Source organism: Heteronotia binoei, chromosome 19 (assembly GCF_032191835.1).
Source record: "Heteronotia binoei isolate CCM8104 ecotype False Entrance Well chromosome 19, APGP_CSIRO_Hbin_v1, whole genome shotgun sequence".
Lineage (NCBI taxonomy): Eukaryota > Metazoa > Chordata > Lepidosauria > Squamata > Gekkonidae > Heteronotia > Heteronotia binoei.
In genome coordinates, this window is record NC_083241.1 from 790088 (window position 1) to 816483 (window position 26396).

Below are 26396 nucleotides of genomic sequence, written 5' to 3' on the forward strand. Positions count from 1 at the left end.
TTTTCACCCAGCCTGCTAAATACTGAGCTTTCAGCTGTGCTTGTAAGAACATAAGAGAAGCCATGTTGGATCAGGCCAATGGCCCATTCTGTCCAACACTCTGTATCACACAGTGGCCAATATGTGTGTCTGTGTATATACACACACACACACACACATATATATATATACACCATGGCTAATAGCCACTGATGGACCTCTGCTCCATGTTTTTATCCAATCCCCTCTTAAAGCTGCCTATGCTTGTAGCTGCCACCACCTTCTGTGGCAGTGAATTCCACATGTTAATCACCCTTTGGGTGAAGCAGTACTTCCTTTAATCCGTTTTAACCTGACTGCTCAGCAGTTTCATTGAATGCCCACAAGTTCTTGTATTGTGAGAAAGGGAGAAAAATACTTCCATCCCATGCATAATCTTGTAAACCTCTATCATGTCACCCCGCAGTCGTTTCTCCAAGCTAAACAGCCCCAAGCATTTTAACCTTTCTTAGAGAAAGCGTTCCAAACCTTTAATCATTCTAGTTGCCCTTTTCTGCACTTTTTCCAATGCTATAATATCCTTTTTGAGGTGCGGTGACCAGAATTGTACACAGTATTCCAAATGAGACCACACCATCAATTTATACAGGGGCATTATGATACTGGCTGATTTGTTTTCAATTCCCTTCCTAATAATTCCCAGCATGGCGTTGGCCTTTTTTATTGCAATCGCACACTGTCTTGACATTTTCAGTGAGTTAACTACCACGACCCCAAGATCTCTTTCTTGGTCAATCTCTGCCAGTTCACACCCCATCAACTTGTATTTGTAGCTGGGATTCTTGGCCCCAATGTGCATTACTTTGCACTTGGCCACATTGAACCACATCTGCCACGTTGACGCCCACTCACCCAGCCTCAACAGATCCCTTTGGAGTGCCTCACAATCCTCTCTGGTTCTCACCACCCTGAACAATTTAGTGTCATCCGCAAACTTGGCCACTTCACTGCTCACTCCCAACTCTAAATCATTTATGAACAAGTTAAAGAGCATGGGACCCAGTACTGAGCCCTGCGGCACCCCACTGCTTACCGTCCTCCACTGCGAAGACTGCCCATTTATACTCACTCTCTGCTTCCTATTACTCAGCCAGTTTTTGATCCACAAGAGGACCTGTCCTTTTACTCCATGACTCTCAAGCTTTCTAAGGAGCCTTTGATGAGGAACTTTATCAAAAGCTTTCTGGAAGTCAAGGTAAACAACATCTATCGGGTCTCCTTTGTCCACTTGTTTGTTCACCCCCTCAAAGAAATGTAACAGGTTAGTGAGGCAAGATCTTCCCTTGCAGAACCCATGCTGAGTCTTCCTCAATAACCCGTGTTCATCAATGTGCCTACTCATTCTGTCCTTGATAATGCTTTCTACCAACTTTCCTGGTATTGAAGTCAGACTGACTGGCCTGTAATTTCCCGGATCTCCTCTGGAACCCTTTTTAAAGATGGGGGTGACATTTGCTACCTTCCAGGAGACAGATTTCAACGAAAGATTACATATTTTTGTCAGGAGAGCCACAAGTTCAACTTTCGGAACTCTTGGATGTGTGCCATCCGGACCTGGTGACTTATTAGTTTTTAACTCGTACATATTGCAAGGTGGGGGCCCCAACCTGCCGGCTGCAGGCAGCCCCCGAGGTCTTTCTGGGCAGCCCCCCAACCTGCTTGTTTGCTGCTTTCCCCCTCAGCCCCACCCTCTTCTTGCAGCCTCAGCTCCTGCTACTCTTCCTGCCCTTTCTTGCAAAAACGCAATTGGCGGCAATAGAACAAAGCAGGAGTCCAAGCCCAGGGGCACCTTTAAGGCCAGCTGAGTTTTATTCAGAATGTAAGCTCTCGTGTGCATGCACGCGTTTTCAGACAAGGAATTATGCATGCGCACAAAAGCCTGCTTAAAAGACTTGACTCCTACTTTGTTCTACTGCCTCTGCCCGCTTGCACCGATCTCCAATTAGCAGCAGTCTCCTTCCGCCCCTCCCCCCACGCATTCCCGCCGGCTGCGCGGAAGATCAAAGCCGCGGCGGGGCAGGAGGCGGGAAAAGGCGGCAATTTGCAAAAAAGGAAGGCAGCTGCTTGCATCCTCAGGCTCCGCCCCCAGGGCTCCTCCACGCGCCTTGCAGCAAGAGCCCCTCCCTCCGCTTCGCCGCCCGGGACTGCCGGCGGGAGACATTCCGGGAGGGGGCGGGCCGAACTGGGCCTGGTGCACGTGGGGGAGGCGGGCCGGGAAGAGGCGGGAAGTAGCAGCGGAGGCGCCATGGAGCCGGGCAAGGTGAGCGCGCAAGGCCCTGCCTCCCCCCCACCCCGCTGCTGCAGCTGCAGTCTCGGGCCGTTCCGCCGGCGGCCGCCCCTCCTCTCGCTCTGCCCCCGAGGGCGCTGCAGCTGCTGCTCTCCCGCCCTCCCCTCCCTCTCGCCCCGCGCCCCCCACCCTCCCTGCAGACGCCTTGCAGGCACTGAACGCCTCGCCTCCCGTCCTGGGAATTGCAGACCTTTTCGCCAGTTTGGTGTGGTGGTGAAGTGGGCAGACTCTTCTCTGGGAGACCCGGGTTGGATCCGCCACTCCTACCCTTGCAGCTGCTGGAATGGCCTTAGGTCAGCCAGAGCTCTTGTAGAAGTTTTCCTTGAAAGGGCAGCTGCTGTGGGAGCTCTCTCAGCCCCACCCGCCTCCCAGGGTGTCTGTTGTGGGGGAGGAAGGGAAAGGAGATTGTGGGCCGCTCTGAGACCCTGTCCTTGAAAGGGCAGCTTCTGGGAGTGCTCTCTCAGCCCCACCCACCTCACAGGGTGTCTGTTGTGGGGGAGGAAGGGAAAGGAGATTGTAGGCTGCTCTGAGACTCTGTCCTTGAAAGGGCAGCTTCTGGGAGTGCTCTCTCAGCCCCACTCACCTCACAGGGTGTCGTGGGGGAGGAAGGGAAAGGAGATTGTGGGCCGCTCTGAGACTCTTCGGAGTGGAGGGCGGGATATAAATCTGCAGCCATCTTCTTTGCATTTCTGCAGGCAACAACAACCAATGACTGCCAGTGGACATCTCTGCCCCAAAGCAAGACTTTGGCCAAGGAAGTGAAAATAGCCCTCACTCCCGCGAGAGAGATGAGCAGCCGCTTGCGCCAGAAGGCCTTGCTGGAGGCCTTTGCCTACTGTGCCAGGAAGTCCATGGAAGAGCCCGGAGCCCCCAAGGCTTCCAGCCCCCAAGCCCCAGCCGCCCTCTCCCCCCCAGCCTCTCCCACCCCAGCCGCAGAAGGGTGTCCCCATCAGTCTTGGGCCAGCGATGATGCCAGGGCACCTGAGGATGGAGAGGATGAGGCCCCCTCAGATGTGGTGAGTGCAGCCTTTGGCCTTAAGCGGGCCGCCTTGGGTGGCCCAGGGGCTGGGCTCACCACTGCCGCTCTTTCCCATCTTCCTTTCAGGAGGCTGAGTCGACACCACTTTCGGCTTATGAGAGAAAGAGGCTGAAGAATGTCAAAGAAAATGCTGAATTCTTTGCTTCTTTAAAGCTCTTTGAAGTAGGTTGCCATTTCATTGTTTATTACTATAATTAATTGAAATCTTAGGAGCCTCCCTCCTTTTGTCAGGGCTCAGGGCAGCTTACACGTTGAAGCAGGGCCACTAAAACCCGTAGGATAAAACCCACCGATATCGCCTTTCCTCTGGGCAAAAACTAGAGATCAGCCCTCCCACCCATAGTGCTGTACTGATCAGTCAAGAACCCAGTCAAGAAAGAGTGGAATGTAAAAGGGCATTGGACAATTTTATAGTATTAAGGAGAAAAAAAAATATTGAACTTTGATTGGTTAGCGGTACCTTTAGTATTGAACTTAAATCTATAACTTCGGGGAAGTCAAACATTGGAGGGAGGGGGGGGTGAAATATCATATGGGTTAGTATAGAAAATTTATAATTAAGTTTTGTAACCATATGTTATCAATAAATTGTTAAAACTAAGAACCCGTCAGCTCTGCCACCCGCGTTCACAGCTGGGTCTCGGGGTGTTTGGGTGGAGTGGATCTGCCCCAACCCTTTCGCGATGTTAATGGCTGAGCTGCAGCTTAAGCTGCCTTCAGTACACCCCAAGAATTTATAATCTCTGCAAGTAAATACGGGTGGATTTAAATATTTGTACCTTGCGCTTCTCGTCAAAGGCACTCAAAGTGGCTTACAGCACTTAGGAGTGTGTGCAGTAGAAAACAACCAAAACAGAGAAGTTGTTACTTCTTTCTCAGCATGTTCAGGAAGGGTTCTTTCTAGCATTTTAAACTCCAGAGATCTGAGCTACAGGGACAGAAAGACTAGCAAAGGAGAAGGTTTGAATTTGCTAAATCTGGAACAAGAAAAATTATGGACTAGACACGTTTGTGTTTGTTAAAAGAACTTGCCCTAATTGCCATAAACGCCTTTCTCCTCTTCCTCCCCCTTTATAAGTCTGCAGCAGAACTTCGGAAAAGAGCAACTAGAGCTCAGCCTCAGGGAATAAAAAGGTGAGATCCTGCATGCATCCAGCACATCAAATTTTGGCTGCTTCTTTTCCCCCGTTTAAGTTGTGAATGGACCTCAGTGGTCTTAGAAGGGTTTGATTCTGCTTAAGATGTGGCTGCCGAGCTACCTAACAAGCTGTTTCTGAAAACGGAACCCAAATCAAGTTGTGCCAGTGGCAATTTTACCACCAAAATGTTTTCAGTTTCAGTTTATTTCAATTTATATTTTCCTCACCCTCTTGTAACACACATCTTTGACGTCAATGTGATGGATATCTGTTGGCTCTCAGATGTTGAGAATACTCACCTGTAAAGAACATAATGAAAACAACTCCCCCAAGTCCCTATTTGGTGGTCATAAAAGCACGGTAGAATTTAAGATAAGGTGTCTGAAAGGTGAGAGGGGAACCCACCTTAAATTCCAAAGCATCCACAGTGAAAGGCTCGACACTCAGACAAGCAAAACTTGTAATGGCTGCAGTAGAAGGTTGGCACTCAAATCTGCAACAAAGGGGAAGGTGAAAAATAACTCAAAAGTCCGCCTGCTCTCTGCCAGGAGAGAGAGGGACACCTGGATCAGTTTTTTCCTGAAGTTGCACAGCTCTGGGTACCTGCGGAAGGGAGTGATCCTTGGTCCATGGAAGAAAACAGTCTTTTCTCCCATATTGCCATTCCCACTAGTTAAACTTCTCTTCCTGAATTCTTCTTTCCGCACCCCTGTCCGCACAGGCCAGGTGGGGAATGACTAGAGGCAGGGCTTTTTCAGTGGTGGCCCCTCACCTATGGTGGAATGCCCTTCCCTCTTGATGTTTGCCTAATACTTGCCCTACTTTCCAGATGCTGGGTCAAAATTTTTCTTTTTATCCTGGTTTTTAACTGCGGGGTTCAGTTCTGTCTTTCAAAGCTTTTTTATTGTCTACCTCTAGCCTGAGAGCTGTTTTGTGACTAATTTTGGGCTGCTGAATCATTTGTGCCCCCTTCACCCGGCCCTGCTTGCATTTGAGGCTTGTTACTGTATTCTGAGGTGGTTTTGATCTTGCTGTGTTGTTTCCACTTGGTGACCAACCTGCAGGCAGACTCTGGAGGGGGGCACATAAATGTTTTTTTAAAAATCTACCCAGAACTCCATTGGTGGTGGGCTCAGGTGGGCTGCCGTGTTGGTGTGAAGCAACAGAGCAAAGTGTGAGTCCGGAGTGTCCGCCCAGAATTAAACTTTGTTGGTATTAAAGGTGCCTGTCTGGACTCAAACTTGGTCCGGTTGTCTGCATCGCATGAAAGTCCAAAGGCAGCAGAGGTGCCTCCTCCACATCACGCAGCCATCCCAGCCACCCTTCTGTGCTTTGCTGCATGCCACGCTCAGCTTTGGGGAGCGGTTCTTGCCCCCCACCTGCTCGGCACCAGAGCTCAAGGGCCACAGCAGCACAGGCAGCTGGAGAGAGATGCACAGAAGGCAGGGGGGGCATCAAGATGCAGAGCCGATGTGGATCTTAGTCTGGCCCTCTGTGCACCACGTCCCACTCTTGCTCTCACTGGGTGGGTGGTATAGCGACGGCAGTCTGAATCTGCTCTCTCGGGATGTTCAAGGGGCTAATTGTGCTGTTTTTGTGTGGGACTCGGGTGTCCCGGGGCAGAGGGTAGAAAACCAGGTCAGTTGTGGGGGGCGGGTGTTGGAGGACCAGCCAGAATGTCATGACATGTTGACTGCATTTGTCTTGGCACAGAAACTGCAGCCCAGAGTCCAATCTTCCCGCTAAGCTGTGGAGTCTTGTGAATAAAAATTGTACTTTGTGAGCTCCTGGCATTCAAGTTGCGAGCTCCTGCGTAAATTAGTGTGCTCTGGAGCCATTTTTTCCTGAGCTCAGACAAAAATGTGTGAGCAGAAAGCTAAAAAACTATGAACTGGCTCACACTAACTCAGCTTAGAGGGAACACTAACCCAGACCCTGGTGGTGAAATTCTGCTCTCTGTAGGGTTAAGCATACAAAGGTGGAAGCGGAACCGCCCCTCCGAAGGTCCAAGCGCTTGCAACGAGTCGATCCTCTGGGCTTTCCTCTTCCGGAGAAAGAAATCCCGGCAGAACCTTCAGTTGAAGAGCAGCATGTAAGGTGGCAAATGCAAAGAGAAGAATTGTCAGTCTTTAAACAGCGCCTGTTCTCACAAGAGCAGCAGCAGCAGCGCTGCGACTTAAGACAGCTGGCTTTTTCAGCGTTATACATCTCTATGCTCTGTTGTAGTGTCAAAACAGGTTGCCCTAGCAGGATAAAATTTGCCATGGGTCTTTCCTACCTGGCCATGCTTCAGAATGCCTGCCTGAGTGCTAGAACCAGGTCCCAGGCAGCGGTGGTGTGGCTGTCCATGTTTGAAGGTCCCCTGCCCTGATCTCAGTACCTGATTTTAGAAAAACCTGGAAAGGAGAGGGAACTGGCAGCTAAGAGGATCAGGCGATTGGAGCAGTTCTGATACCAAACATGGCTGTTTCCAGTGAATGTTGAGAATCTTGACTTTTAAGAAATGCTGGTGGGGGTCACAGGAAGGGAGTGGGATGTGGGAGGAATCGGGGGGGGGCTCTGTTGGCTGCTTTTAAGTGGGCAAGGATTGATAGACAGAGCCGGCCAGTGACTGTCTTTACTGCTTCCTCTTGAAAGCCCCGTTTGCCCCCCGGTCCCATTCAGATGATACTTCCCACCGAGGAGGACAAGCCGGAATTAACAGAAGAATTTCTGAGCGGATGGGCAAAGATAAGCCAGGTAGTGTTAGATCTCTTTGGCTGACCCTATAAGCGAGAGTGTGAGGATTTAATCCCAGTTAAACATTTTCCTCCTCTCCTCCTCTAGGTCAAGCGCGAGAAGACGGAGATGTCTCTGCCTAACTTGGAGAGGTAACTTTGGAAAAGGACTTCCTGTCTCCTTTTTTCGAGCGGGAACTTGTTGAGTTCTGTGGCAGCTCACGTGTGTTTTGTTCTGCCCTAGTTACAAAGCTGGTCTGCGTGGCATGAGCCTGCAAGAAGACGCAGTCGCCAAAGTGGTCCACAGCCGCATTTACTCCGTGGCCGTCCATCCGTCGGAAAGCAGCACTTTAGTGGCAGCTGGAGACAAGGAGGGACAATTGGGGCTGTGGAATTTGGTGAGGGGCTGGGGCTCCCCTGGAGCGCCTGTCTCGGGGGGCAGCACACTTGCTGGCTGGGTGTGCTGACCCAGGAGGAGGGGCTGTTGCTGCCGGCCCCCCGACCTGCTGGATGTGCTAAAGGGAGAAAGAGACAGAAGTGTGTGATACTGGGCCTTTTTGCATTTTTCAGGATTTCCCATTAGAAGATGGGGTGCACACCTTTCTTCCCCACAGCCGGCCAGTTAGCTGCCTGCGTTTTTCTCCAGCAAACCCAGCTCATCTTCTGTCCCTCAGCATCGATGGCACAGTGCGATGTGGAGATGTCATGCGCGCCGTCTTTGACGAGGTGAGTGGGGTCCCTCCACTGTACCCTTTGCAGCCTTGGGGTGGGGGAGGAGTGAAATGTGTGCCTCAGAATGACTTCTAAATATTCCTTCTTGTTTGGAGTAGTGGTGAAGTGCGGGGACTCTTATCCGGGAGAACCGGGCTTGATTCCCCACTCCTCCACTTGCACCCGCTGGAATGGCCTTATGTCAGCCAGAGCTCTCTTACCTGGGAGAACCGGGTTTGATTCCCCACTCCTCCACTTGCACCCGCTGGAATGGCCTTAGGTCAGCCAGAGCTCTCTTACCTGGGAGAACCGGGCTGATTCCCCACTCCTCCACTTGCATCTGCTGGAATGGCCTTAGGTCAGCCAGAGCTCTCTTATCCGGGAGAACCGGGCTTGATTCCCCACTCCTCCACTTGCACCCGCTGGAATGGCCTTAGGTCAGCCAGAGCTCTCTTACCTGGGAGAACCGGGCTGATTCCCCACTCCTCCACTTGCACCCGCTGGAATGGCCTTAGGTCAGCCAGAGCTCTCTTACCTGGGAGAACCGGGCTGATTCCCCACTCCTCCACTTGCATCTGCTGGAATGGCCTTGGGTCAGCCATAGCTCTCTTATTTGGGAGAACCGGGTTGGATTCCCCACTCCTCCACTTGCAGCTGCTGGAATGGCCTTGGGTCAGCCAGAGCTCTCTTATCTGGGAGAACCGGGTTTGATTCCCCACTCCTCCACTTGCAGCTGCTGGAATGGTCTTGGGTCAGCTATAGCTCTCGTATCTGGGAGAACCGAGTTTGATTCCCCACTCCTCTACTTGCAGCTGCTGGAATGGCCTTGGGTCAGCCATAGCTCTCGCAGGTGTTGTCCTTGAAAGCACAGCTTCTGGGAGAGCTCTCTCAGCCCCACCCACTTCACAGGGTTCTGTTTGGGGGAAGAAGATAAAGGAGATTATAAGATGCTCTGAGACCCTTATTCAGAGAGAAGGGCAGGGTATAAATCTGCTGTCTTCTTCAGAGCTCTCTTATCCCCACCTACCTCACTAGGTGTCTGATGTGGGGGAGGAAAGTAAAGGAGATTGTAAGCTGCTCTGAGACTCTGATTCAGAGAGAAGGGTGGGGTATAAATCTTTCTTCCTCTTCTAATGCAAGAGAGGTGAGAAATTTTAGGCTGCATGTTCTCACATACAGGAGACTTTGGGAAAAAAGTATCTGTGTTTAGCAGGCTTAGAAAAGCTCCAGATGCCAACAGAGGTATGTCCTCTTAAAAATATGCATCGGCTCTTTCCCAGGACAGCCAGCCAGTGGGACTGGACATGATCTTTGCTGAATGTCCTTCACACGTCTTCTGTCTCATTTGCTGCCTGAACCTGAGTTTTAGCTGCAACTCAGTTTGGTATGGGAAATTCAGGGTTATTCATTCCGGTGCATTTGGGAAACTCTGCCTGGAAGACACAGGGAAGATGGCTGGAGAAAGGCCTGAGATCCCTGCAGCTTCAGGCAGCCTCCCCCTGGAACAAAACGTGGGCATGGAGGCAGAATGGAAACAGGAATTCAGACCAAATGTGAGCAGGGCCAGAGTGAACCCTCTTTCTCCATAGGTGCACAGGGATGAAGAAAACGCTCTTTCCTCATTTGACTTCCTGTCAGATGATGCCTCCACTTTGGTTGTGGGGATGTGGGACACAGGGGTGGCCGTCGTGGACAGACGGACCCCAGGAATGGCCCCGGAGCTTTCTGCACATCTTAATTCAGTGACGAGGACTGTCCATGTCCACCCAGTCAACAGAGACTATTTCATTGCTGCGGGAGCAAGGTGGGTACATCCTCTGCAGTTAAGAAAAACACATAAATGTTGCTGCCAGCAGGAACAAAATGGTTTCCAAGCAGAACAGTTAAAATCCCCAGCACTTTGAAGAGTCAGCTGGCTGTGTTGCTGAAAAATAATATGAACGTATCAAGCTGCCTTCTACTGAATCAGACCCTTGGTCCAACTAAGTCAGTACTATCTACTCAGACTGGCAGCGGCTCTTCAGGATCTCCAGCTGATGTTTTGCATGCCTACTTGCCTGGACCCTTTTTAGTTGGAGATGCCGGGGATCAAACCTGGGACCTTCTGCTTCCCAAGCAGATGCTCTACCACTGAGCCACAGCCCCATTCATGGCTCTCCAGGGTCTCCAGCTGAAGTTTTAGTTGGAGATGTCGGGGATCGAACCTGGGACCTCCTGCTTCCCAAGCAGATGCTCTACCACTGAGCCACAGCCCCATTCATGGCTCTCCAGGGTCTCCAGCTGAAGTTTTAGTTGGAGATGTCGGGGATCGAACCTGGGACCTCCTGCTTCCCAAGCAGATGCTCTACCACTGAGCCACAGCCCCATTCATGGCTCTCCAGGGTCTCCAGCTGAAGTTTTAGTTGGAGATGTCAGGGATCGAACCTGGGACCTCCTGCTTCCCAAGCAGATGCTCTACCACTGAGCCACAGCCCCATTCATGGCTCTCCAGGGTCTCCAGCTGAAGTTTTAGTTGGAGATGTCGGGGATCGAACCTGGGACCTCCTGCTTCCCAAGCAGATGCTCTACCACTGAGCCATAGCCCCATTCATGGCTCTCCAGGGTCTCAATCTGAGGTTTTAGTTGGAGATGTCGGGGATCGAACCTGGGACCTTCTGCTTCCCAAGCAGATGCTCTACCACTGAGCCACAGCCCCATTCATGGCTCTCCAGGGTCTCCAGCTGAGGTTTTTCACACCTACTTGCCTGGACCCTTTTTAGTTGGAGATGCCGGGGATTGAACCTGGGACCTTCTGCTTCCCAAGCAGGTGCTCTACCACTGAGCCACAGCCCCATTCATGGCTCTCCAGGGTCTCAATCTGAGGTTTTAGTTGGAGATGCCGGGGATTGAACCTGGGACCTTCTGCTTCCCAAGCAGATGCTCTTCCACTGAGCCATAGCCCCATTCATGGCTCTCCAGGGTCTCAATCTGAGGTTTTAGTTGGAGATGCCGGGGATTGAACCGGGGACCTTCTGCTTACCAAGCAGATGCTCTACCACTGAGCCACAGTCCCTTCCCTATATAATATATAATGACGGCTCAGGAATGGACAGAATGACGAAAAGAAGCAGCCTCAGTCAAGGCAAGTTTATAGCAAAAGAAACAAAAACAAAACCCTTTACTTGGTGCCAAAAGTAATAGTAAGAGGTGGTTCTGCAGTCAAAGTGCCACCATGAAAAAGGCCCTTCTGCCTGACTGGGGATGCATGAAACAAGGCTTGGTGAGCACGGATCCTCATGGCCCAGTCACGGGTGCTCAAGGAAGGGCTGTAGGGCTAAAAGTGGTGTGTTCCACAGAGGGGGCTGAGACACCCCTCTGTACTCCCAATCCTGGAAGCAGTGAGCCTTTGGGGAAATGCAGTCCTGTGCCAAGTGGGTGGGCTCTTCAGCCTTTGACTGGCTGGGCCTCTTCATTGGAGCGGTGCTGTGGACCCTCGCCCCAGCCCACGTCAGCCTCCGGAGGCTCCCTTGGAAAGAATGTTTGTGCTGGGCATCAGAAAGTGGAGGGGAACTAGTCAGAATTCACTGGAACTCAAGACTCGGTCATCTTCTAAATGCAGGGAAAGCCAGGACTTTGTGTAAAACCCTTTGACTAAACTCTGTAAAACATTTTTTTATTTCCAGTAGCTTTTAAAAAACTCCCACCCAATAAGAAGAATTGTATATAAATTAGAGCCCAGCATTCCCAAAAAAAAATTGAGGTGGTTTCCAGCTTTTTAATCCATGGATAAATCTATTTAGTTGAGCTGGTTGCAGATTTTGGTGGGGGTGGAGCGCAACTGCCGCATGCACTGAGGGCAGAAGTGCTTTCCTGGGGGGGGGGGGCAGGCGTCTTTGCGGAAGTCTCCACAATTTGTGTTGCAGGACTGTCAGCATCTATGATGTTCGGCAGCTGAAGAAGAGTGGCAGCCAGCCAGCGGTCTCCCTCATGGGGCATTCGAAGAGTGTGGCTTCAGCGTACTTTTCCCCCATCACTGGCAACCGGGTGGTGACCACTTGCGCAGATGATACACTGAGGTATGAAAGAGTGCAGGAAGGAAGCTGCCCTCGTGCCACGTCCCCCCTTTGCACTGTGTCCCCCTTAAAACGGGTGTCAAATTAATTGGTTGTGAGGGCTGGATCTGGCATAAATGAAACCTTGTCTGGCTGGGCCATGTCGGGTTGGGCCAAGGGGTGTTTGACCGGGCCATGTGTGTACCTATTTAAGATTAGGTAGCAGAGATATAAAATTTATAAAGAACACACACAAACACAAATATATCTACATGGTTAAAACTCGTTAGTCTTAAAGGTGCTTTCTTTGTATCTCTCCCATGGGATCCAGGGAACTGGGCAAGGGAAGCTCTGACTCTCCTTCCTTCCCCAGGAGACCAGGAGGGGGAGGAGCCACAGCCAATAGAAGGAAAAGAGGCTTGGCTCAGTAGCTCTGCTGTGCGATTGAGAGAGCCTGGCAAAGCAAGCTATCCCTCTCCCCTCCTTCATCCCCAAGGATGAAGAAAACGGAGGCTTCACTCTGTAGCTCCTGTGTGATTGAGCAAGCCTGGCAAAGCAAGCAGTGATGCAGAAGGAAGCAAGAGAGAGGGAGAAGGAAGCGGACAAGAGCCAGTTGCTTGGGGGCCTGAGAGGAGCTCTCTGGGAGCCTCATTTGGCCCCCGAACTGCATGTTTGATACCCCTGATTTAAAAGCTCTAACTGGCCACTTCCCTGGCGTGAGCTCTGGGGGTTCTGGTGGACAAATCGGTGGAAATGGGTGGGGAGGGGGCTTGCATCCTAGGGGCTGTTGGGAGCAGGACTGGAAATAGAGCGGTTGATGTCAAGTCGCCTGCTGTATATTATCTGTGCTGTTAATAATTTCTGAGGGGGGCAACCCAGTTCTCCTGTTGCGGTAAAAATAAGCAGGAGACTCAAGGCCTCCAAAAGACAGGCGGACTTTTATTTCCACACAAGCGCTTGTTGGTTAGACCCGACTTGGTTGGATTCATGGAGCGTGTGAACATTCGACCAGCACCTTTATGACCAAATTGGGGCGGGCTCGCAGAGGGAGAGAGGCCTGTTGCAGATCGCTCAGGTGAAAGTCCCTGTCAAAGACTTCGATCCACCCGAGTCTGAGACGCTTTTGACAGGAGGCCGACTGCAGAATCTAGTGCTGGATGGAGGGGGTGGGGGGGCAGGGAAGTTGTCCTTGTCCAGACAGGACACAAGGAAGGTCCAACTGGTTGGCAGCAGCTGGGACGGCTTTTCCTGCTCCTCCTGCAGGTGTTTCTCCTGGGTGGGGCCAGGGGCGGAGCCAAAGGGCTCTTTAGCCGGAACTGCAACAATCAGCTTGGTGGACTCAGCCCAGAGCTGGGGGATTTTTTGTTTTCTTTCTGTATTTGTCCTTATAATTTGGAGTTATTTCCTCCCCTCCTTTTTTATTTATAAGTCACTTTGGGTCTCTCTGGCTAGAAAAGTAGCTAGTGGTGTAGTACAGGGGTGGCCAATGATAGCTCTCCAGATATTTTTTTGCCTACAACTCCCATCAGCCCCAGCCAGCATGGCCAATGGCTGGGGCTAATGGGAGTTGTAGGCAAAAAAACATCTGGAGAGCTATCATTGGCCACCCCTGGAGCAGTGGTATGAGGGTCCAACTCGGCTCTGAGAGGCTCAAGTTCGAATCCCTGCTCTGCTGGGGAAGCTGACTGGCAATTTAGCCTAATTAGTTGCGAGGCTAATGCGGCAGAGGGCAAAAGGATCGAAGCGGTTTTGGGTCTTCCGTAAAAGAGAAAAGTGGGACATGAATGCGTGCAGACTGTAGGCGTGAAATGATAAACTGTATTGGCCGGATTTTGTTTTGTAGCCAATTTGTTTACTTTGGTTTCAGGATTTTTGGCACCAACTGTCTGTCCTCCATGGCCCCCATTCTGACCACTATCCGGTGAGTGAAGTGGGAGGAGCTTCTTGGCGTCACAACAGTTGGATTTGTCACTTTCTGCCCCTGGTGGGGCTGGCAGGATTTTGGCGGGGAAAACACGGCTGTCCAGTCCTCTCCCCTTCAGGCTTTCCAAGTTCTGCCAGAAGATGAATCATTAATAAAATGATGAGCTCTCCATTGCGAGAGGGAATGTTCCCCAAACTTTTGAAGGACCCCTTTACTAGATCCCTCCTTATCACAGAAGAGTCTGAGGGTGCTTTTTGAACTCGGCTCTGTTGTTGAAGGGAGCAGGCTGGCAGAGGTCCTAGAAGGTACCTGCCATTTGGCCTGCCCACTGTTCCTCCCTCCCCCCAACTTGGCTGCTGTGGGCACACAGAGCTCTGGGACCTTTGTAATCTTGTGGTTATGCTGGACTAGGGGTGGGGCTGTCCTCAAGGACCGCTCAGAGACTTTTGTTGGTACAAATATGTCGCAGCTGCCTCCCAGTTTTCCCAGGGTTAGTCCCCAGGAGCCTGGCATGACCGTTCTGAAGTGACCCCCCCTCCCCCACAAAACCCCTGCATACCACTTGGGTTTCTCCAGTCAGTCTCTCCCCACCCCCAGGCCTCTGCGCAGGGCCGCTGTGTGCTCTTTCCCCTCTAGAACCTGCACTTGTTTGGGGGCTGCCTCCACCTTGAGGGGGGAGCAACCGGGGGGGGGTGTGTGAAGGTGAGGCGACTTTTGAGAACTTTCATGAGGATCTGAGGTTTCCTCTTCGTTGGTGCTGCTAGGGTGGGGTATTCTTTTCCAGCAGGTACAGTACTTTTTTAAAAAATTAGTTTTTACATTTACCATTAAGCTGCTTTGAGCTTATTGCTTGGGAGATTGGTACCCTGTGCTGTGATGGTTTAAATTTGACACAGTTGAGCAAGACACAGTATTTTGACTGCAATCTATCTTAGGAGGACATGTGAGCAGTGAAGGTTTTGGGGTTTTTTTTGCACAAGTGGTGGTTTTCAAACTATCCTTAAGGGACTGTAGTCTTCACAAGACCCCGAGAGCAGGAAAAGGGGTGCTGAGTCCCCAGTGAGCAGCCCTTTCGCCCTGAGCCTGCCTTGGCGGGGAGGGCGGGGTATAAATAAATTTTATTATTATTATTATTTCGGTATAGAGAGCCTGTTTGGTGTAGTGGTTAAGTGTGTGGATTCTTATCTGGGAGAACCGGGTTTAATTCGCCACTCCTCCACTTGCAGCTGCTGCAATGGCCTTGGGTCAGCCAGAGTTCTCTTATCTGGGAGAACCGGGTTTGATTCCCCACTCCTCCATTTGCAGCTGCTGGAATGGCCTTGGGTCATCCAGAGCTCTCTTGTCTGGGAGAACCGGGTTTGATTCCCCCCGCCTCCACTTGCACCTGCTGGAATGGCCTTGGGTCAGCCAGAGCTCTCTTATCTGGGAGAACCGGGTTGGATTCCCCCCTCCTCCACTTGCAGCTGCTGGAATGGCCTTGAGTCAGCCAGAGCTCTCGTAGGAGTTGTCCTTGAAAGGGCAGCTGCCCTGAGCCTGCTTCAGTGAGGAGGAAGGGATATAAATCAAATCAAATAAATAAAAATAAAATAAACAAGAGCTCTCTCAGCCCCACCCACTTCACAGGGTGTCTGTCGGGGGAGAAGATATAGGAGAGTGTAAGCCGCTCGGAGTCTCTGATTCAGAGAGGAGGGCGGGGTATAAATCTGCAGTTGTCTTCTAGGCATGACAACAAGACGGGCCGCTGGTTGACAAGGTTCCGAGCAGAGTGGGACCCCAAGCGGGACGACTGCTTTGTGGTGGGGAGCATGGCTCGGCCGAGACGGATCCAGGTCTTCCACAGCAGCGGGGCCCTGGTCCATTCTTTCGCCAGCGAAGACTACCTTGCCTCCGTGTGCTCCATCAACGCCTCCCACCCAACCAGGTACATCATAGCTGGGGGCAACTCCAGTGGCCGCCTCCATGTTTTCAAAAAGTGAAAAAGCTGTATGTTGCCGGGAAAAAGCTTGCTTTTCATCGTAAAGAACCAAGTTTGGTTTGCATGCTTTTGTTTTGATACCCACCCCCTGCCGCCGTTTTAAGACAAAGAAATTTATTTGGAATAAAATATATACTGTTCGGTCTTAAAATGGTGTGAATTATCAATAGCACGAATACTCAGACGTGACTTTCCAATATAGTAACTTTTTACTATGTGTATTCAGTTCGTTCAGAATGGCATAAAAACGGGGCCTTTGACTGAAATATTTCATGGGGTCTTCTGAGCTAGGAGGACACTTTCCGTGAGCATCAAGGCAGAGGCTAGAGGTCTGGTTTTGTTTTTCCGCCCACTGGTTGGGAAGTCAGCAGAACCCGAATGACATTAACAAGCAGCAGGATCCAAACTGGAGAGGAGGCGACATCATCACCGCTTCACGTACTCGAAGGGCTGTCCTGTTGTCGTCTGTGGCCCCAGAAGGTCGGACCAGAACCAACAGGTTGAAATTAAATCAAAAGAGTTGTTGGCTAAACATTAGGAAGTACTTCTGGACAGTTCGAGTGGTACCTCAAGTGGAACAGGCTTCCTCGGGAGGAGGGGGGCTCTCCTGCTTTGGAGTTTTAAAAAAAGTTACTATTACGGTAATTTTCTGAAATAAAAATGACATTGTGGAAACAGGAAGGAGAGGGAGGGTAGGAAGGGCCGCATCAGTGCTGCTCAGTTCTCACACCCAGGGAAACGCTGGCGGCCACTCTGCGGTCAGGCAGCCATTTTTCTCCAGGCCAGTTTGACCAGGGATCCTGGAGAGGGTTTATTTGCCATCCTCTGGGCTTGGAGCCCGCAGGGGCCACTGGGTGGGTGGGGAGGGGGAGGTGTTTTTGAAGGAGGGAGGGGGTTGACGATGACCCAGGAGGTCCCTTCCAGCTCTGATTCTGTGAGCTGAGAGATGATTACTGTGCAGAAGAAACTAACTCAGCATCAACCCCTCCCCCCCCCCCCCCCCGCTGGGCAATGGAGGCTGCCAGTCAACCCTTCTATCCTGGCACTGTCTTATCAGTGCCTTTAGAACAAGAGCTCACAGAATGCTTTGCAAACGACACAGGCCCATGTTGTGGGGCTACTTCCCTCCCCCTTCCTCCCAGATGAGTCCAGAATTATTTGAATGGGGGGGAGGGTTGTGAAGTTATTTCAGAATGGGGTGTCTAAACCTTCAGTGGGTGGGTTTACCTGAAGCCTGAGCTTGGAAGAAACGTCCTCGCCATCCAGTCAGTGGTCTTCTGAAAGCCCCTTCAGATGTCAGCTGACCTACTCAGATTGGACGTGGGGGTGGGGGTGGAAAGGGCCATCTAGTCACAGTCGACTTGCAGAGACCAACCCCCCCCCCCCAGCTTTTCGAGGGAAGAGAGACTCAGAGGTGGTGGGTGGTTTCGCATCCAGGGCTGACGCTGCCTAGTTTCTGAGATCTGATGAGATCAGGCCATGCTGATGGTCTGCCTGCATGTAGCGACCCTGGACTTCCTTGGGGGTCTCCCATCCCCAACCCTGTCCAGCTTCTTGGATCTGGGGAGATTGGGCTGGCCGGGGCCATCCAGGGCAAGGCCTAGTCAAATTACTCAACACAAAATGTTTTCATAATATTTAAATATTTATTTCAATTTAAAAATACTTTTATGGCACCAATGATTTTTCTGCTAACTACAGGTTGAATATGTAGAAAATGTACACTGTTTTAAGGGGGGGGGATGTAACATTACAGCATTTGGCACATGGAAAGTTAACATCTATATTATGGAAACTAAAATTCACATTTTTCAGGTACTTGACCTCTTCTACTGCTTACAGAGGCAGCAAACTAACTAGGCCGTACTAAGGAGGTTGTTTCCACTGATAACAGCAACTGATGGAGATCACCACAGTCTCTGCACACGGGACGTGGAAGGGCTCGGTCGTGGGACAGGAGACAGGGGCGCTGAGGCAAGACAAGGGAAACTACTTTTTCAGTTGCCAGCTAGAGAAGGGGGGGAAGGCTTAGCAAAAAACCAGAGCACAGCACCCTGGGAGGTTCTCCCGCACAAGGCCCGGGGAGAGAACTTCCCTCCGGATTGCGTCTTGGGGGTTCCCAAGGCACCACCCTCAGTATTCAAAGGCTGCTCCTGTTGAAAACGTCTCTCGTACAAAAGGTATAAACATAATTGGACACGTTGATTTGTGGCATGAGGAAAACACCGACAATTCTAGAAAGGAAATACTGCATCTTTAGAACTATGATGGAGAATGTTAAATTAAGACTTCTCGCTCACTGCATAGAAGCATCGTTTACTACAGACTGAGGTAGGAACACGACACTAGAAATTAATTTGCTGCGGTGTTGCATAAAACAGTATCTCTGCTTTTAAAAGTTCCCCCTTTTGTCATCTGGCAGGCATTCCAAAGGTTAATGCATTTTGTTAGAATCGTTAATATGCTGAAAGCCAGCCTGTCTCTCACCTCTTGGGACATATTTTCTGGCAGTTGCGCTGAATGGCCAGGAGTGAGATACCTTAGGCCACCTGGGCTGTGTTCGAATTCCAGAATGTCCCTTTGAATGCATCATGCCTCTGACCCAGCTGAATCCTTGACCAATACTTGGTGTATTGCTAATAGTGTGATTGTGCTCTTTTTCCAAACAATGAGGGGCCAGCTGGGCCAACGCATACCTGCAGGTGGAAAGGGTCAGGGCTGGAGACTACAGGGGCACCCCCCCCCACACACACTTGTGAACTCTGTAAATGGCTCAAGAAAGGAGCGGGGGTGGGACTTGCCAAAATTGCGTTCAGACAAGATAATGAAACCAGCCTTTTGAAAGAGTTTTGATTTAGAGTTCCAGATGTCTTGAAATCTCTCCCTGAGATGAAATAAAACACATGCTCATCTGAGTCCATTCTCTCGTTTACACCGAAGAGGACACACAATTTTTATTGCTGCCTCGACAAACCGGAGGCTTTTGAAACACTCTCAAGCTATCCCTGTTGCAAGACCGTTTTTTAAAGAGTTGAATGCCTTCAGGCTAGAGAGCAGAGTGGAGCAGGGGTTTTTTGATTCAATGCCAGTTTAAGAAGCCTCCCTCCCTCCCTCCCCCCCTGCCTGCCGCCTCCACAACCCAGTCGAGGCTATTCGTGACCCCTTTTGTTGAATCGCCTCATGTTGCGTGTTCATCCACTTCATAAAGTTTTTTTTTAAAAAAGGCTTCGCTCATTAACAAAATAGTATCTTGTTAAAATATAAGTTGCAGCAAGTTTGTTCTTCTATAGTACAAAAAAAAAAGGTTTCTGAAGCAAAATGTCTCCTCCCCTTTCTGCACTTGCGAGTTGACCCAACATACTCAGAGTTACTATCCCCAGGTAATTATTTCTTGTTCTATTTAGGGACTTAACTGGTCAAGGAAAAGTTTTGCATCACTGGGCTGCTCACGATCAGGAAACTGAACTTTACAAAGAAGGGAATTCTAGCATTCACACCTTCTAGAGCTACAGGAAGGACCAAATACACAGTGCAGCAGGTTAGGCCCGCTGGTAACAGCTGAGACGCTGGCTGATCGGACAGCCAGCCTCCCCCCCCCCCCGCCCCAAACATTTCAAGTCATGCCCAATGTTGATGGTCCAGAAGTTCTGAACAGCAGGATTGCCATCTCTTCGGATGCATGTATGCTTAAGGTGGTCGTGCTATGCACAGTGGCAGTTTCAATAACATAGTCCCTTTAATCTTGAAACGACAACTTGGTAATAGCACCATGACAGAAGCTCCTGCCTAAAGCAGCTGTCCTCGCGAGCCAGGGTCCTAGCCGGAGGCTGGTGCTTAACACAATCATCAGTAGTAATAAAATAAACTCTTTTCGCTTGAAATTTTGCAAGTGAACACATCTATGAAAGCTAAAATGAAACCTGACAGTCGCGGAATAATTTAGAAGTGAGAAAGCAGAGCTGCTGCAGCAGAAACTTGCAGAAAGGCCCTGGGTGGAAAAGCGGAGAGTCTGAGTCTGGCACAAGTCTCCCTTCCTTCCACCACACACTCCTCCCCCAGGCCAGGGCAGGCTGCGGTGCATGAAAGGAGGAGGAGGCCGAGATGGATGGTGGTGCGAGGAGGCGGTGTCCCACTCGCTCGCTCACTGCCTGGGGCTCTTCGCAACCCACCTGGCTAGGTGCTAGGAGGAGGGCGGCGCCCCTCCCTCCCTCCCTTCAGCTGTCAAGGAGGAGGCTGAGCACGAAGCGGATTTTGCAGGCAACCCATCGCCTGAGGGGACAAAAGTATTGATAGTGGAATTGTTCAAACTCGGGGGTCTGGCGAATATCATGGAAAAAGGCAACGTCAAGGTCAGACTCGGTAAGGGCGATGAGGAGGAGGAGCAAAACAAAGAGGAGCCCAACTGTCACAAGGAGCAAACGGAGGACACTTAAAACAAACTTATTCACCTGTTGGGCTTGTGCTTGGCCCCGGCGGGCTGCTGCGCCCTGACACAAGGCCCGGAGCTCCCCGCTGCCCGGGGTGGCCTCAGCCGCAGTGGGGGTGTTGGCTTCCGACTCCTTCTCTTCCTCGATGCTGCAGGGCGCCCCGTTGATCTGCCGGGACAGCAGCATCAGCTCCAGGCTGTGCTCGGCCACCGGAGTGGGCAGGACGCTGTCCGAAGGGCTGTAGATCTCGTCAGAGATGATGGCCACCCGCTCGCTGCTCTCCGCCCGGCCGCTCTCTGAGCGGGGCAGGAAGGCATCGCTGTGGGAGGTGGAGCGCACGGGGGTGGAGTGGGCGCTGTCCCGCAAAGACTCCAGGCCTGGATGAGGAAGGGAGAGGGGCCTCAGCGAGGATACACTCAGAACGCCCCCCCACCCCGAACTCTGATTCCTTCAGCACAGGAGTCTCCAACCTTTCACAGCCTGCAGCTGCCTTTGCAGTTCAGACACAGGGCAATGGGCACAATCACAAAATGGCTGCCACAGGAGGCGGGGCCAACCACAAAATAGCAGGTACTCTAATGAAGTCTGCTTAACAGGATGCCTGTTGATCTGCACAGCTGATCAGAAGCCCTGAGGAGCCAAAGTCCTGCTCACTTTCTGAAAGGGGGGGGGGGGACGGGACACCAGGAAAGGTGTTGATGGCCCCCCCCATGGGAAACCCCTGCCTGAGCAGCCATTCACGGGGGAGTCAGGTTCATATGTCACCATGTCCTTCTGGCCCCCTCAGAGGGATCTAGAAGAAAAGAGGACGATATTGGATTTATGACCTGCCCTATACTCCGAATCTCAGTCTCAGCTGTTACAGTTTCCTCCCCCTACAGCAGACACCCTGAGAGGTGGGTGGGGCTGAGAGAGTTCTTACAGCAGCTGCCCTTTGAAGGACAACCTCTGCGAGAGCTCTGGCTGACCCAAGGCCATGCCAGCAGGTGCAAGTTGAGGAGTGGGGAATCAAACCCAGTTCTCCCAGATAAGAGAGCTCTGGCTGACCCAAGGCCATGCTAGCAGGTGCAAGTGGAGGAGTGGGGAATCAAACCCGGTTCTTCCAGATAAGAGAGCTCTGGCTGACCCAAGGCCATTCCAGCAGCTGCAAGTGGAGGAGTGGGGAATTAAACCTGGTTCTCCCAGATAAGAGATCTCTGGCTGACCCAAGGCCATTCCAGCAGGTGCAAGTGGAGGAGTGGGGAATCAAACCTGGTTCTCCCAGATAAGAGAGCTCTGGCTGACCCAAGGCCATTCCAGCAGGTGCAAGTGGAAGAGGGGGGAATCAAACCTGGTTCTCCCAGATAAGAGAGCTCTGGCTGACCCAAGGCCATTCCAGCAGGTGCAAGTGGAGGAGTGGGGAATCAAACCCGGTTCTCCCAGATAAGAGAGCTCTGGCTGACCCAAGGCCATGCTAGCAGGTGCAAGTGGAGGAGTGGGGAATCCAACCCAGTTCTCCCAGATAAGAGAGCTCTGGCTGACCCAAGGCCATGCTAGCAGGTGCAAGTGGAGGAGTGGGGAATCAAACCTGGTTCTCCCAGATAAGAGAGCTCTGGCTGACCCAAGGCCATTCCAGCAGGTACAAGTGGAGGAGTGGGGAATCAAACCCGGTTCTCCCAGATAAGAGAGCTCTGGCTGACCCAAGGCCATTCCAGCAGGTGCAAGTGGAGGAGTGGGGAATCAAACCCGGTTCTCCCAGATAAGAGAGCTCTGGCTGACCCAAGGCCATTCCAGCAGCTGCAAGTGGAGGAGTGGGGAATCCAACCCGGTTCTCCCAGATAAGAGAGCTCTGGCTGACCCAAGGCCATGCTAGCAGGTGCAAGTGGAGGAGTGGGGAATCAAACCTGGTTCTCCCAGATAAGAGAGCTCTGGCTGACCCAAGGCCATTCTAGCAGCTGCAAGTGGAGGAGGAGTGGGGAATCAAACCCGGTTCTCCCAGATAAGAGAGCTATGGCTGACACAAGGCCATTCCAACAGCTGCAAGTGGAGGAGTGGGAGATCAAACCTGGTTCTCCCAGATAAGAGAGCTCTGGCTGACCCAAGGCCATTCCAGCAGCTGCAAGTGGAGGAGTGGGGAATCCAACCCGGTTCTCCCAGATAAGAGAGCTCTGGCTGACCCAAGGCCATTCCAGCAGCTGCAAGTGGAGGAGGGGGGGAATCAAACCCGGTTCTCCCAGATAAGAGAGCTATGGCTGACCCAAGGCCATTCCAGCAGGTGCAAGTGGAGGAGGGGGGAATCAAACCTGGTTCTCCCAGACAAGAGAGCTATGGCTGACCCAAGGCCATTCCAGCAGCTGCAAGTGGAGGAGAGGGGAATCAAACCCAGTTCTCCCAGATAAGAGAGCTCTGGCTGACCCAAGGCCATTCCAGCAGCTGCAAGTGGAGGAGTGGGGAATCAAACCCGGTTCTCCCAGATAAGAGAGCTCTGGCTGACCCTAGGCCATTCCAGCAGGTGCAAGTGGAGGAGTGGGGAATCAAACCCGGTTCTCCCAGATAAGAGAGCTCTGGCTGACCCAAGGCCATTCCAGCAGCTGCAAGTGGAGGAGTGGGGAATCCAACCCGGTTCTCCCAGATAAGAGAGCTCTGGCTGACCCAAGGCCATGCTAGCAGGTGCAAGTGGAGGAGTGGGGAATCAAACCTGGTTCTCCCAGATAAGAGAGCTCTGGCTGACCCAAGGCCATTCTAGCAGCTGCAAGTGGAGGAGGAGTGGGGAATCAAACCCGGTTCTCCCAGATAAGAGAGCTATGGCTGACACAAGGCCATTCCAACAGCTGCAAGTGGAGGAGTGGGAGATCAAACCTGGTTCTCCCAGATAAGAGAGCTCTGGCTGACCCAAGGCCATTCCAGCAGCTGCAAGTGGAGGAGTGGGGAATCCAACCCGGTTCTCCCAGATAAGAGAGCTCTGGCTGACCCAAGGCCATTCCAGCAGCTGCAAGTGGAGGAGGGGGGGAATCAAACCCGGTTCTCCCAGATAAGAGAGCTATGGCTGACCCAAGGCCATTCCAGCAGGTGCAAGTGGAGGAGGGGGGAATCAAACCTGGTTCTCCCAGACAAGAGAGCTATGGCTGACCCAAGGCCATTCCAGCAGCTGCAAGTGGAGGAGAGGGGAATCAAACCCAGTTCTCCCAGATAAGAGAGCTCTGGCTGACCCAAGGCCATTCCAGCAGCTGCAAGTGGAGGAGTGGGGAATCAAACCCGGTTCTCCCAGATAAGAGAGCTCTGGCTGACCCAAGGCCATTCCAGCAGGTGCAATTGGAGGAGTGGGGAATCAAACCCGGTTCTCCCAGATAAGAGTCCACGCACTTCACCACGACACCAAACTGGCTCCCCCAATGCAAACTTCTCCGGCTAGTTGAGGTGCTATTCAGATTAAGACCCCACTGTGGGGAGAGGGGGCTTCCGCTTGCCTCATTGTTGACCCCTCTGGAGGGCATTTTAGGTGGGGGAGACCCTTCTTTCAACATCCCCTGTCCTGAATCAAGCTCCCAGGTGCCTGCAGGAGACACCCAGGGCCAGGCTGATCAAAACTCCTTGTCACTGCTAAGAAGGGCTTTGTGAATCCCCCCGCCCCCCACCTCAGTCCGCCTGCCTTCCTCCTCTAGCAGCTTTCATCCACTATGCTGCGGAGCACGTAGAGACGTAGCCCAGTGCACCAGATCAACTCTGGGGCAGGCCTGTGGCCGACCAGCAGCCTGGATTCCCACCAGTGGCTTGAAGATGGATGCCTGCGCTGCAAAGCATCCCAAACTCTGTTTACCTTCTGCGGCCCTGGAAAAGCGCTGCTTTTATTGCCTCTTGCCATGAAGAGAGGTGGCAACACCATGGCTATTATCAAGGATGGGAGGGCCTCTTTGGCTGCTGTGCCGCCGCATCTTATGGCGGAGCGACTCTTTCCGTAGCCAGAGCTCCGCTTAAGAGGATGAACCTCAGAGGACTGGATGGTGACAGGATTCCGATTCCATCACAGGCTTTCTTGCTGTTTTCATGGGGAGGGGAGCTCATACTGGGCTCTTCCAGGGCTTTTTTTGAACAGGAACGCAGTTCCGGCTGGCTTGGTGTCAGGGAGTGTGGCAAATGAGTTCCTGCTGGGCTTTTTCTACCAAAAAAGCCCTGGGTTCTTCTAAGGGTCAGTCTGATTGCATAAGGTTTTCCTGTTATCTTTGACAGCTAATTAAAACAGATATGGAAATACTAGATGTATTGCCTTTTAATAGAGATTAGAGCTTGGTTTGGAAAAGACAATGAGCACCTATCAGATGTGTTTTTAGATGCACCTGTTTGATTATCTCATCCAGAGTTAAAAACCAATCACTTACCTAGATGATGGTCATGTTTAAGTTAGAAAAAAGTTAACGTATGATTTACTATATAAATGCACTGTTGTGTTTAGAGAAAGTACTAAAAGCAGTTTAAGATAACACTCAAATCCACTGTTTTAAATTTTACTTCTTCAAATAGAGTGGAGAAATGACATTTAATATTTTTGGCAGGTTTTTTTTTTGCAGCAGCAGCCATAGGGTTAATTCTCACATCTTGTCTACTAAAGAGAAACACTCTGAAGGTTTTCTGCCTGGTTTTCTGGTGAGAGTTCAAAGAACAAAACTCACAATTAATTCATTTGTACTATCAGCAATAAATGCAGCAATACCACTTTTATCAGACAGATCCTGGAGATACCTGGGGCTCAATGGTTTCGAAGATTAATTCTAGTAGAACTGATTCTCTGTTTGGAGCCTCTCGTCTTGTGACAGGGTCTGGGGGGGCATTTCCTCTGGCTCAGCCGGAAGCAGCTCTCACATGAGGGGAAAGCGCTCCGAGTGGAACAAACGTGCCAGATGCAACTGAGTGGCTTTACATTCTTTGCACGAGCGGCAAGCATGCTGTGCCCTGAAATATGCACTGGTGCAGTAATTCTGTGTGGGACTGGCCAGGCTTTTTGCACCAAATTAAAAGTGAGGAAGCATTTCTATCCTGTGAATTTAGGGGGAAGTATATGTGAGTTTCCTGCATTGTGCAGTGGGTTGGACTAGATGACCCTGGAGGTCCCTTCGGATCCTATGATTCTATAATAAGGAAAACTGCGTGAGCTCCCTTGGCGTTGCTCCTTCCTGATGCAGCCACAAGAGGGCAATGTTTGCATGTGAAGTCAAGGCACTGCCGGAACACTGGGTCTAGACGGGCCATTCCTGAAGGCTCACGGGGCCTTCTTAAAAAGAATTATGGAACTCCGAAAGCACAGAGAAAGGCTCTAGAATAACCTGATCCTTTATACTGCATTCAGAAAAGGATTGCAGTCCCAATCTAAGGGGGGGGGGGGAATGACTTAATGTGGATTGCAAGCAAAAGTCCTCCTTCCCCCCCACACCTTTACTGCATCTCATGTTGGGCGCTGCAGACCCTGGGGGGAGAAAGAATTCCGCACAGATGCGGTCAGGACTAAAGCCTCACCTTCCATGATGGAGATGTGCACGGCTCTCCTTCGGGTCCTAGGAACGCTGCTGAGTCGAGGCCCGTGAGTAATGGAAGGGCAGCTGCGGCTGGGAACCAGTCCGGCCCTGTGCAAAGGAAGAGAGCATGGGGGACACGTAAGGAAGAACTGCCCTCACCTCAGATGGCAAAACACGCTTTGGAAATGGCTTTGAGCAGAAGGTTGTGGTGCAGTGGGGAAACAAGACCACCACTGAATTTTATAGCTGACAGGCCACGTGGAGACACCATAAGACACCTGATGCCACAGGAGCCACCAGCTGGTCCAGGAGGAAGCCTTCCTTACCTGTGGATTTCCGGGGGCTCCCTCTTGATCTTGGCACTGGACTCCATCACTTCTTTTGCGACTCGGCCGCTGGAAGTGGTGGGAGAAGAGAGAGAGTGACAGGAAAGGGAAACGCTCTCCTCTGCCAGCACACAAATACCAGCATGGCCTGCTCTTCCCCTCAAAAACCCTGCTGGCACGAGGCAGGAAAAGCTTTCTTCCCAGCAGGTACAAAAGCCTTAACAGGAAGTACATTACTTTCTGTCCAGTGGTACCTAACAGCTCGGGATGTTTGTGTGTGTCCTGCTATGCTACA

General features: G+C 51.5%; 2 protein-coding genes across 4 annotated transcripts in view; one reads left to right on the forward strand and one right to left on the reverse strand.

Moving 5' to 3' along the window:
• The first annotated feature begins 2132 nt into the window (after positions 1 to 2132).
• Positions 2133 to 16013, forward strand: WDR76 (WD repeat domain 76). The gene is made up of 13 exons (XM_060259857.1): positions 2133 to 2299; positions 3022 to 3342; positions 3432 to 3527; positions 4444 to 4499; positions 6467 to 6596; positions 7142 to 7243; positions 7331 to 7374; positions 7466 to 7619; positions 7792 to 7947; positions 9522 to 9736; positions 11835 to 11987; positions 13831 to 13884; positions 15608 to 16013. Exons 1-13 carry the CDS (start codon positions 2285 to 2287, stop codon positions 15861 to 15863), a joined length of 1752 nt encoding a protein of 583 aa, XP_060115840.1. The 5' UTR covers positions 2133 to 2284; the 3' UTR covers positions 15864 to 16013.
• A 4061-nt stretch (positions 16014 to 20074) lies between these two features.
• FRMD5 (FERM domain containing 5) overlaps positions 20075 to 26396 on the reverse strand; it is a 147525-nt gene continuing 141203 nt past the window's right edge. For all 3 annotated transcript variants that reach the window (XM_060260255.1, XM_060260254.1, XM_060260257.1), the window contains 3 exons: positions 26102 to 26170; positions 25777 to 25883; positions 20075 to 20666 (listed from right to left, as the gene is read on the reverse strand). In XM_060260255.1, the coding sequence (XP_060116238.1) occupies positions 20077 to 20666; positions 25777 to 25883; positions 26102 to 26170 (766 nt within the window). In that variant the 3' untranslated portion in view covers positions 20075 to 20076. The remainder of the gene's footprint in view (positions 20667 to 25776; positions 25884 to 26101; positions 26171 to 26396) is intronic.